The sequence below is a fragment of the Amblyomma maculatum genome, chromosome 7, assembly GCF_055883805.1.
Source record: "Amblyomma maculatum isolate TAMU_Amacu chromosome 7, ASM5588380v1, whole genome shotgun sequence".
Lineage (NCBI taxonomy): Eukaryota > Metazoa > Arthropoda > Arachnida > Ixodida > Ixodidae > Amblyomma > Amblyomma maculatum.
The window spans coordinates 21,854,504-21,866,706 of record NC_139350.1 but is presented as its reverse complement, the minus strand read 5'-3'; the positions used below and the strand labels follow the sequence as shown (position 1 = coordinate 21,866,706).

Sequence of the window (12,203 nt, the reverse complement as noted above, 5' to 3'; positions counted from 1 at the left end):
AATCTATGCCTTACGACGATTGGGGAGATCCTGACGTCCATAACGCGCCGTCCGCAGCGCTTGCGGTCGGCATCGTCGCGGTAAATTTACGGCACATAGTGCTGTAAGCCTTATGACCTCGTCTTCTGCTTTCATTATGAGACTGAGGGCCGGACTTGGGCCTGACAACGATCGAGCAGAGCAAACGAAGCTGCCTATATAGACGGGACGGCGTATTGGGTGCCTTGATATAGCACGCCGCACCACTACACTGCTGCATCATCGGGTGGTGCTCGCAGTTTTTACAAAAGCGCCGTCTGACGACACTCAGTGCACTGCATTTTTATTTCTTGCTTTACATTGCTTTCTAAAGGTGTTTCAATGTACATTGTGTATACGTTGCTCCGCCCACTCCAAGACCTCCGCTCGAAACGATACGTCTCAAGATCTTCGACTCTCCCGCCGACAACGGCAACAACGCCACACTTTTTATGCGGCACGGGAAGCTCACGCTAACCAGCAGTATTATAAATATCGCCGCAACTGGGCATCAATCCCTCGCCAGTGCGAACAGATCACTTTCGCTGACCACTGCATTAGACCGATGCGCCATCACCGTACTCAAACATCCTACGTGGTTAGCTGCCACTCTATCAACATGTGCATTGTGTGTCGTCGTCTTCGTCTACTTCCGTCCGTTAGAAGTTTATCCACAGCATACTGATATCGCACTGTCATCTTAAGGTGCTTTGAGCGGCACAAGAACCTTACTGTGGGCGGCCACTAAGGGCCCACATGAAGAATTTCGTTCATTTCTGACTGAACCTTGAGCCTACAGCGCTAGCCTCTAATCGAAACCGAAGTGAAACTTGATGTGCCAGCGCGCATAAATCACATTTGCCGTGACGCTAAATCAGACACCCTGGAAATGCGTGTTGATGGACTGAATGAGACGGAGAAAGAGAGAAAAAGATTTTTAAAGTCAATGCCGATGTCACGAGAATCGCTGGAGCAAATGAAACATCTGAGAAACGAGCCGCGCATTTGGAAGCATAAACTTCACAACCAAGGCAACTGCTAGCACGCATGCTTCGGTTTTGGCCTGCTTAGTTATATCGGCTTTCATTTGTTCCGTAAGCGACGTTTCGGCTGTCAGCTCGCAGCGGCACGAGTGATGAAGTAGAAACCAGCGGATTAATTCAGACCACACTACTTTCTTCAGCCCTCATGACAACCCAAGTAACAAGCATTTTTGCATTTAGTCTACAAGGAGATGCGTCCACTGCTGCCGAGGTCCAATGCACAGGGTCATCCTTGGCAGGGAAGTGTTCTGCCGCTCAACAGTCTGACCGCGTGACGAGCAGAATTTGTCGAGGTACCGCTATCATAAAATTGCAATTTCTGGCGCAGTCGCACACCAAAGAAATGAAAATGCTTCGTTTCTTGCCGCTCAAGTAGACCGACGTTATTTTTCAACCTGAAGAGCGGCTCGTTATTAACCTGGTTTACAATGCATTGTGTCACAAGGTAGATATTTAGTGGGAATTCAATGTGTTTTCTAATCAGGCATCTCAGGTGTCCACAGTGGGCGTAAAAGCATTTGAAGAGAGCATGGTTTTGTTACTAATCTGGCCACCTTCTCGTACATGCGAAGACGGGTGCTCCTTCTGGAGGCTTTTTGCTCTGAAACTTGTGTTTCTTTTACAGCATCTCAGCACGCTTCTCCAGATGCATCTGTGTTCTGATATCCCGCGAAACCAGCAGGAGATTACAATTTATAGGCTTTTATTGTTGAGCTAACTTTGCTATCACACTGCGGGGGCCCGAGTCGCGTTCTTGTGCACGTGCTCACTTTGAACAACACATGATTTTCTAGTTCTTACAGATATCCCCTAAACTGACTGCCGCCACTAAAAGAATAAATGGCACCTTCCCCTGTTCCTTCTTTCTTGAAGGCAACTCTGCGGTGTTCTTATACGCTGGTTGTAAAGAGGGCTTCGATGCGCAGTTGCAAGGCCGTTAAATGGAGGTGTGCGCGTGAATTGAGAGGACGGGGCTGTTGTGACAGGGAATGATGAAACGGGGAAAAAATGCAGCGTGGGCCACTCGAGTTGCATGTGCCATTGTTTTTAAAGGAAACAGTTCGGCTAAAAAAAAAAATTGATAGCACTGTAGAATAAATACTGCAGAAATGCTGAATCCTAAGCTTTGCTGGCGCACACAATGCATCACGTTTGTTCTCATCATAATTATCAACTACATTCAACGTCATTACCATTGCTAATTCAATCATTGTCATTATCACTAATTGAAGCTTCATTGTTATCGCTACCATCATCCTCACTGTAGACAAGGAGAATTATGATGTGGTTTTCACGATGTTATTTTGGGACATACTAAAAAAACTCTTAAAAAGGGCATTGAAATTACACTATATACCATGATATTGTTACCTCTTGATAAAAACTGTCGTGCCTTATGATCTATTTGTGTAGATGGGACTGTTCAGTGTTTTGAAAAGCCGTATGATGGACAGGCATGCCGAGCCACCAAGATTGTCCAAATCCGTGTTTCGGGAGCAGTGTGCTTTGGTGAGGAGTGTAAATGCTGCATGCGAACCTCCAAACTGGATGCCGTACCTAGATGCATGTGTGTGCTTCCCATCATTTTGATGCTTTGATGGTGGTGCATTGTCGGGCTAGGTATATGGCAGGCTCGTATCAAGCAGCCTGGTAAGTTCAGACATGGACAAGTTTAAGCGTAGATTTTTCTTTTTTACGGAAGTTTTCCCATGCAATAAAAAAAAATCCCGGACATGGCCCAGTTGGTTAAAGCGCTCGGCTGGGGATTCAGGGGTGGAGATTCGATTACCGGTAGATGCAGGGTTTATTCATTTAACTATCATCCTCCTGCTATACAAGGAGTATCATGATGTGCGTTTTACGATCCCGGGCGTGCCGCAGTTGGCTAAAGCGCTTCGTTGGGAGTTCCAAGGTATGAAAAATCGATTCCCGGTTGAGACGGGATTTAGTTGTGTGCCTCCCGGTAGACAAGGAGAATTATGATGTGAGTTTCGGTTGATGACGTCATTTCATTGGCAGCTATAGTGGGACAGGACGCCGGACGCCGTGAGTATGAGTCATTAAAGGCTTTCTCATTAAAACTAGAAGGATGCTTAAGCTAAAAGCATAAATTTCTCCTGATACACACGGCTACCAGAAGTTGACACTGGCCACCACTCTGACCACGCAATCGCAGAGACCGAAGAAGCAGGGCCGTAGCCCTACCACATTTGGCTGCGAACTACCTCGGCTCCAAGAATTGCGTTAACGTAAACCAACACGGAGAGAAAGAAAAATTGAATACAACCACAAGTTAGAACAGTAGCGGCCAAATCCCCCGTTAAAAGCACTAGCTAAAAGAAGCCAACAGGACTTAATGTTCAGTCTGGAAAAAAAAAAGAAGTCAACATTAAACACGAACTCAGAGCCCCGCCCAAGCCTCTGCAATCGCGCGAACTGCATATCACTTTCTTGGTTGTCATTTGGAGACGAATTCGGCTGCCCAAAAGAACATGAGTGTAGAGGCAAGTAAAGTCGCTTTTAGATGGTCCCAAAACTGCCCGTTTCGATCGTAGAAGGGCAAAACATAGTCACTGTTCCAAAGGCCATTACATACACTTGAAATTGTTTTGCCTACTGGAAAATTGGTGCGAAGGATTGAATATTTATTGACCTTGCCGCTACACTTGTTAGTGAGAACGCCATCGTTGGCATCCCATGCTACTGTCACATCTACTATGAGAGTTTCCTGAGGTGTTTCCACTGCCAAGTCCGGCTTTAGCCGGGTGCCTGTGCTGGTCGGGAAAACACTCTTCTCAGGCTGTAGAGTTAGAGCTGTCGCATATATTAAGAATAGACGCGACAGCTCCTCTAACACCACCTTCTAATCATGCAAACCTTTGGCATACAGAGGCGGGCAGATCTGGGCAAAGTGTTAGGCGTCTTTAGTTAGTTTTGTTTCTGGAGATAGGAAGGCGCAGTTTATGTTGCACTTCTCTCGGCGGACACTTGCTAAGAACAGTGTAAAAATAGAAGTACATGTGTAGGTGATTTGAATCCCTGTCGCAAACTTGCCTCTAATAATAATAATAATTATAATAAAAATAATAATGATACCGTTTATTTTTCTATCAAAAAGATGAAGGGGGCTTTGGGTAAAAGCTGCAAGACAGCTTGACAAGAGCCCATGGTCCCCTCTACAAGGTAATACAAAGGTACGCGTGAACACACACGATATAAATGTATTGTTTATGACTGGACAAACACTGAAAATGTTTAAAGGTGTTTGCACTCATAGCAAACAAAGTGGACAGCTCGCGAAAGGTAGTGTGACGTAAATTAATTTCGTAATCATTAATCTCACTAGGGAAAGTAGTCAGGATGTGGGACAATTTTTCCACGCAATTTTTGGCACGAAAAGTGACCACCTTCCAGTATTCAGGGTGACGCAGAGTATAGGAAGCTGTTTTTATTTCCAGCTCGGCTAGCTTGTGAAAAAAGAATCGAATTTCTTTTTATTAAATGCGGCGCTTTGCCTATAATGTACGAGCATTATATGGAACACCAAAAATTAGCCTAAGTATCCTTTTTTGGAGGACGAACACCTTTTCTAAGTTTGTTGCAGTGGTAGAACCCCCCACCCAAAAGCAATGACAGAGGTGAGAGAAAAAAGAGAACTCCAAACGGTAGTATTGTTCTACATCTCGACAGCACCCAACAACGCTTGACAGTTTAGCGCAAACGGAATCGACATGGACATCCCAGAGCGTATTTTGCGAAGTGACCCCAAGGAATGTTAGTACTCGTTAATATTTCAATTTTTGTGCTGCCGTACTTAGGATCTGAGCTTAGATCGACATGTTCCGATTTCGGTCTGAAAAGTTGGTTGGTTGGTTGGTTTGTGGGGTTTAACGTCCCAAAGCGACTCAGGCTATGAGAGACGCCGTAGTGGAGGACTCCGGAAATTTCGACCGCCTGGGGTTCTTTAACGTGCACTGACATCGCACAGCACACGGGCACTCTGCTTTTCGCCTCCATCGAAAAGTGGCCACCGAGGCCGGGATTCGATCCCGCGTCCTTGGGAACAGTAGTCGAGCGCCGTAACCACTGCGCCACCCCGGCGGGGGTCTGAAAAGTGTGGCTTCAGTTATACTAGTATGGACTCCTAACTGATTAACATGAGACCATTGCCGAAGGATTTCAAGAGCACTGTTTCCTATGTAGGCAAGGCACACACAGTCTGAGGCAGAAAAAAATATGCTAGCATAGTCGGCGTATAGCACGTATTTGGTTGGCTTCAGTGTACGTATTTAAAAGCAGATGTATGGTAAATGGGGAACGAAATCGCATGACACCATTGTGAACGCTCGCCAATGATCGGTTCCGTCCATAATGAAATTACGTGCATGTTTTTCCAGGCCGTTTTTTTTTTTTTCTCAGTTCTGGGTTATGGCAACTGCGACGCCTTTTCCACCGAACGAGCTATATACGCTTCGTATAATGCGTCACTGGCACTGCATGCCTATAGGGGAGCCACTAACCATGGTACGTGAGGCTAGGTGCCTGCTGTTTGCATGGAGGAGATCAGCTTTTCGAAGCCTTGTTCAGTAGTGAAGCTGATTATAATAACCCGCTTGTGTTTTTACTGGAGGCTAATGTCGGTAAATATTCGCAGTATCAAACATTTTTCTGATTTGTTTTTTATACTGAGAAATCGAAGTTGTGAAATGCGAAGGATAATATTCTTGCGGGAATAATGCATTTGATATTTGCAAGATAATTTAATTTTATATTTTCGAGAATGGTAACTGTGTGTGCTGCTCAGTTTCAAGCTTTGCTCTCACATGACCCATTTGGTCGTAACAATGGAGTTTTGAAAAATTGCTGAGATACTACAAGCGGTTTTGTCGTGTCGCCCTGTGCTCCTTTCTAACTATAGTTAACGCGGAAAGGCAAAGTTTTATTATTATTGACAGCAGGACAGCTTCTAGTCACTGTTGAATAGCGCCCATTAGTCTGACAAAAAAAAAGAAAACAACCAAACATGAGTAAAAAATATTTGTCCATGCGCTCCGCTCCTGCCTGGCGTACATAAACCTCAAGTGCTTACTCGGTAGGAGAAAGGAATTCATGGGAGCTTTCGTTTTACGGCAAGCGATTTAGATCACATGGGATTGGTTCATCGCCCCAAAAGGTTGTTTTTTTTTGTTTGTTTGTTTGTTTGTTTGTTGCAATCTACACTGCTGAAATGCGAAAGCCTGAGAGTTGCTGGCGCACGCGGTGCATCACGTTTGCTCTCGTTATAAGCTAAATGCACCCTCGCTATCATTGCTAATGTCATCATTGTCGTTATCACTAACAGCAGCGTCATTGTCACCGCTACAACCAATCTCACTGTAGACAAGGAGAATTATGATGTGCGTTTCAAGATTCCGGGCGTAGCGCAGTTCGTTAAAGCGTTCGGCTGGGGATTCGAGGTATGGAGGTTCGATTCCAAGTGTAGACAGAATTCTTATTTTGATAATGACGTTAATTTCGGTTTTGGGTGCTGACATCATTTAATTGGCAGCCATAGTATGACCGAACAAACGCCAACGCCAAAAGGGCATAATCCTAAGCTGCACGTGGCCTGGGGCTGTTTCAATCCGGCCTGTACGGCCATCGGATCGTAAAATAGAGTCCAGAAATAACACCGAACAGTAATAGCGAGCTTACGAATAAGCTTACCCTGACAGTTGGGAGGGTACCCCGGAGCAAATGTGCATGCGCAGAATGCTAAGCTGAAAGGGCGAAGGGCGCGCCCGGGAGTGAGCATCCCCCTTTCGGCTACGGCCCTATTGTGAAGCTGCACAATCAAGCTCACGAAGCTTTCGATACTTAGCGTGGAGTGAGAATTACTGGTGAGGCAGCACGGAAATCTAGTATATCTACAGACGCAGTCGCTCCACAGTTCCAGCTTCTTTGAGTTAGAGTGTGGCCGTACACAAAGCGCTCATATAAGGCCACTAATGCGAGTGAATTAAGAGCTCAGTCAGCCTGGAAGATTTTCAACATGTTGGAAACCTGTAAGAGAGGCGTCAGTGCATAATTGCAAATTATAAACTTGTCGATTATGAGCCAGACCAGCGTTAATATATATTTTGAAAGTCATAGGTTGCAGGTAGGAGAAAATTATAATCTTAACAGCAGATTTTTTCCCGGGATAAAGGCGGGCGAGCTGTATTTTTTAATGCCTTCCTTTTAGCTCTAACCTGCTTCTAGATTGCCACCGCTATCCAAGAAGAATACAAAATACATAAGCCTCTCAAAACGACACGTCTTCGCCTCGATATTTTTCTCGCATCGACGTTTTTAATTTCAAACAACTAAACATCGAAATGCGGAGAATTCGTATTTGGAAAGAAAAAGCGACCTGCACACACTTTCCGAACCACATACAAGGCCTCAACATTTTAAAACTGTCCTTGGTTGGGGAGATTGGAAAAAAAATGCAATAGGCAGTTCATCTTTACAATACAGCATGACTCGATTATTTTATTTCACTCGTCCAACTGCCACTATTCGTCTCCCTCTGCTTTGGATTACTTTGTGCTCTTTAGCCAAAGAGAAAGGGTTATGAGGGTGGTAATGGAGAGCCGAAGATAATTTACGCGATGTAATTTTTCTTGAAAATCCCTGGCCTTCCACCGTAATCGAGTGTCTTGTGTTCCGCCTTTTTCCAAACGTGAATTCTGAAAACCGTCTTTAAGAAAGCACTATTATAACAGAAGCATGTTGATCACGAAGCAAACGAAAGGCGTTGTTTTCATGAAGAAGGCTTTGTCGTGCTGGCTGGTAGATATTGATGAAAACGACTTAATAGCGTTAACAGACGGGTCAGAAGAGAATAACAGAGATGCGCTCTGTGTCTTTATGGCAGAAGCTGCGGAACAAGGTATCAAGCTAAAGAAGTCTCCTGCGATGGAGATGAATAAAATGACCGATAAGCGAAAGTCTGTAAACGTGCTTCCAAGAACACAACCAAGAATACTGCACCTCCAGAATGCATAAGCAGTCTCAGCGTGGTAGAAAAGGGCAGCGGTGTAGTGTCGAAAGGGCGAGAAATAGCGATACCGTTCAAGCAACTTTGAAAACGAACTTCTCACTTTTTCTTGAATTAGTCATGTCTATAGCTTCAGCCTGCTGCTAAAATGTTGTGCATTTGTATTTTTGTTATATCATAGCTTTGGCTGTCATTGCATACTGTACTTATCCTAAAATGTTACGTATTATGTTTGGCATCATGACCCTCTTGCCGAGGCCAATCTGGCCTGTAGTGCTGCGAAATAAATAAATAAACAAAACACATTGCGGTAAACAAAAAGCTCTGCAAATGACGGCTTTGTAGGTAATGTGTGCATGTAGGAGTCGCACGCGCTGAAGCACTACCACGCCGCTAAGCATATAATTTATTTGGCCAACTTCGGCCCAAGGTCTTTTATGTTTTTACTTCAGCTCTCTTCGTGGTGCTCCTTTTTCGCTACGGCCATACACTGTAAAACATTTTTGTTGAAAAGTGCACAAAATTTCTGGCAGCGGTTCTGACAGAAATTTTCTATTCTGCTATATTTTCTGTTGCTTAATTTTTCTGTAATTGTACAGTTTTTTTCTGTTTACAACTGAAGAACATATTTGTAAATTGACAAAACGTTTCTGTTATACGCCGTTTTTTGCTTTTTATTTCTCTGTTTTTCTTTTTTCGCAGTGAAAATAATGATGCAAATATATCTTTTTTTTACTCGTCTTTCATTTCACGTTTTCTGCCAACAATAAAATTGCGTTAGGCGCCAATTTCTTCAATGACCACTATTTTAAGGCGAAAGCCTTGCCAACTATCGAATATCTCTCGGGGCTGGCAATACTCTATGATACAAATAAGGTCGCAACGGCCGTCGTTTAGCCACCGAAAAGAGGCAAGTAGAAAAATTCCTAACAGATACCACTGGGAGCCAACCAACAACGGACCTCAATGTGGCGCCACTAGTTATCTTTTTTTCGAATCGAAATTTTTACGCAGCCGATCATCGGACAGCGCCTTCGGGGTTGTCATACCATTTCGTTTTTTATTCAGAATTTACCTACTATTCAAGTAGATATCAATTTGCGGTAGAAAATTGAACAGATGGCAAAAATATATCTAATGGTATTTGCCTTCCAATCAAGGGTTTGCTGGAAAACAGAAAATTACCGTTGTTTTTTTTCGTGAACGTATTTTGGTCAATGAAGTAGAACAGATATTCTCTGTCCTCGTACCAAAATTTTCTTTAAAATACCTGAAATTTCAGACTTTTTTACAGTATGTTTGTGCGCGCGACGACCGGAACGAACATTTTGTATCAAGAAAACTTTACAATTTAAACTGCACATATATTCATATGCCACAAAAGAGTTCGATTAGAATCTTAGTCTGGGCTAGTTGCTTCATAGCTTTCAAAAAATTAACGCAGCGCGAAGAAACCGGGCACAAGAAGAAGACAACCGGACTCAAGAAGTCTTGTGTGTTGTCTTCTTCTTGTGTCAGGATTCTTCTTGTGTGTCAGGAGAGCCATAAAAGATTGTTGTGGGTTTTTTACACATGGTTGCATTACATATTGCTTGCTCATCACACGCGCCTATATTCCTTTCACTACCGTTGATATTTGGCTGTGACAAAAGCGTCCACACTAACGTCATGCCACTGATCTATCCCGGCGGGTAGGTTTGATAGTTAATTAAAATAATCACTGCCACATCGAGTAGAGGGAAGTTAGCACTTAAATAATATCAGTTGCTTATGTATGCCAGAAATGTGTTCGCATTTTTGCAGCTTCCTGTTGACAAAAACCTCCTGCTGGGTGACTAGCTTCTGTGCCAGCGATTTTCGCAGTGCAGTAAAAAGGCCGCTAATGCGAAAGTACCTTCATTTAAGCACACATTTGGTGTCATTTTGCAAGCACTGGGTTCTGCGGTCAGGACATGTTCGTATATTCGGAGCTATAGGACGATAGTACTCATTGTCTTTCAGGAAGCAACGAGTTTTTTCTGTAGATTGCAGACTAACTTTTTTTTTAATGGTGCACTACAGTGCCGCGGCCGAGGCTTCAACGCCACTGTGGGCCATCCAAACTGCGCGGGCCCATGCAAAAAGCCGTACCACACTCTCATGCCCGTGCTGGTTACGGACGCTACGAGCGGCGACTGGCTGGCCGCCCTAGGAACAATGGGCGGCTACACTCAGCCCCAGGTGGATCTGCAGCTCTTTCTGGCCATGGCCGAACGGGGACTCGACCCGCAAGCAGCGCTAGATGCACCCAGGCTGTACATTGGAGACAGCAGAACTCTGCGAGTGGAGTGAGTGCGCGACACGTATACGAACGCATCAAGAGATGAGTCAGGTTATAGTGGATGGCTCCGCATTTATATGCGGCTGTTTGCCCGCAAGACTGTCTAGAAAAAACATATCAAATTCATTTATGAGGTAGTAAATACAACAGTAGGATTAAAATAAATCCCCAATACGCTGGCTGCGAATATACCGCGGTTGCTTATGTGCGTACATCATAAGGATAAGGTGTTTTATATGAGTTCTGAAACAATCAAAATTATTACACCAATAATGATTGATGACCTAGACAGGAAAAGTAGAAAGGTAGGCTTGAAGATCAGTATGCAGAAGACTAGGGTAATGTTCAACAGCCTCGGGAAGGAACAGCAGTTTACATTAGGTAGCGAAGTACTGGAAGTAGTAGGCATTATGTTTACTTAGGACAGGCAGTAACCGCAGATCCGGTCCGTGAAAGGGAAATCACAAGAAGAACAAGATTGGGATGGAGCGAATTTGGCAAGCACTCGCAGATTATGACTAGCAGCTTACCGGTATCGCTCAAGAGGAAAGTATACAACAGTCGCATCTTACCTGTACTAACCTATAGGGCTGAAATGTGGAGGCTAACCAAGAGAGTTCTACTTAAGTTGAGGACAACCCAGGGTGCTATGGAACGAAAAATGGTAGGGGTAACATTAAGAGATAGGAAGCGTGCAGAGTGGGTCAGAGAAATAACTCAATTTACCGACATTCTAGTGGAAATGAAGAACAAGAAATGGGCATGGGCAGGACATGTAGTGCGAAGAGAGGATAACCGATGGTCGCTTAGGGTAACAAACTGGATTCCAACAGAAGGAAAGCGTAGCAGGGGGCGGCAGAAAGTTAGGTGGGCGGATGAGGTTAAGAAGTTCGCGGGGGTCAAGTGGATGCAGCTAGCACAGAACCGGGTTAAGTGGAGAAATTTGGGAGAGGCCTTCGCCCTGCAGTCGGTATAGTCAAGCTGATGATGATGATGATGATGATTACAGCAATTTTTCATCCTTCCACCCTCTCGTAAGTATCTAACTCATGAGCTTGTTCGAAATAATCCTTTTCAGTGAAGTCTTGTTTAATGACTACGCATTGGGTGTTTACGGTGATATCAACCGCGTGCACGTAAGCAGCATACAAGCAACAATAGCTTTTGAACGTGCACTGAACTAATATGATTCCTTTTCATTTAAATAAATTCGAATACCAGTCACTGCGAATGAGAATAAATGGCATGAAATTGCACTTTTGAAAGTATAGTGCACAGATTTTCCAATTCTATGTTCTAAGTTTTGACGCACATACTTTACTTTTTTTTTTCTTTTAATAGAGCACGGAGGAAAACCAGCATCAAAAGGACCGTCGAGATGTCAGTAAAAGCAAACCTAAGAATAATTAACGAGCTGATATGCGCACATCTTTGGATGTAGAAAGGGTCAGAAACTCCCTCCCAAACGAAATAGAGTGATAGGAACACCAGGCGCTCATTCAAAACGGAACACACGCGTTATTTAATCTTCCCGCAGGTCTCCTGACCAGCCCTATTTTCCCTAGTTAAACAGGTTCTTTTCTTCTCAACACTTTCGTTACTAATCGCAACGTAACCGAACCACTTCCTATTTTCCAAATACAAAATGTATATACATCTATGTACCATTGTAGTCAAATTTACTATTCTAGTGTTGCCTGTCGACGCAGCACCCGCGTCCGTTTTCCTCCATTGTCTCTCAATCATCCCATCACAACGTGTTTTTTTTTTGTTTTTTTCACCGGGATCCTCACCCAGGCAC

General features: G+C 44.0%; 1 protein-coding gene across 2 annotated transcripts in view; it reads left to right on the top strand.

The window, feature by feature from the left end:
• LOC146182800 (uncharacterized) overlaps positions 1-12,203 on the top strand; it is a 106,578-nt gene that overhangs the window by 83,435 nt on the left and 10,940 nt on the right. For both annotated transcript variants that reach the window (XM_084608925.1, XM_084608926.1), the window contains one exon: positions 10,144-10,409. In XM_084608925.1, coding sequence (XP_084465051.1) covers positions 10,144-10,409 — 266 coding nt within the window. The remainder of the gene's footprint in view (positions 1-10,143; positions 10,410-12,203) is intronic.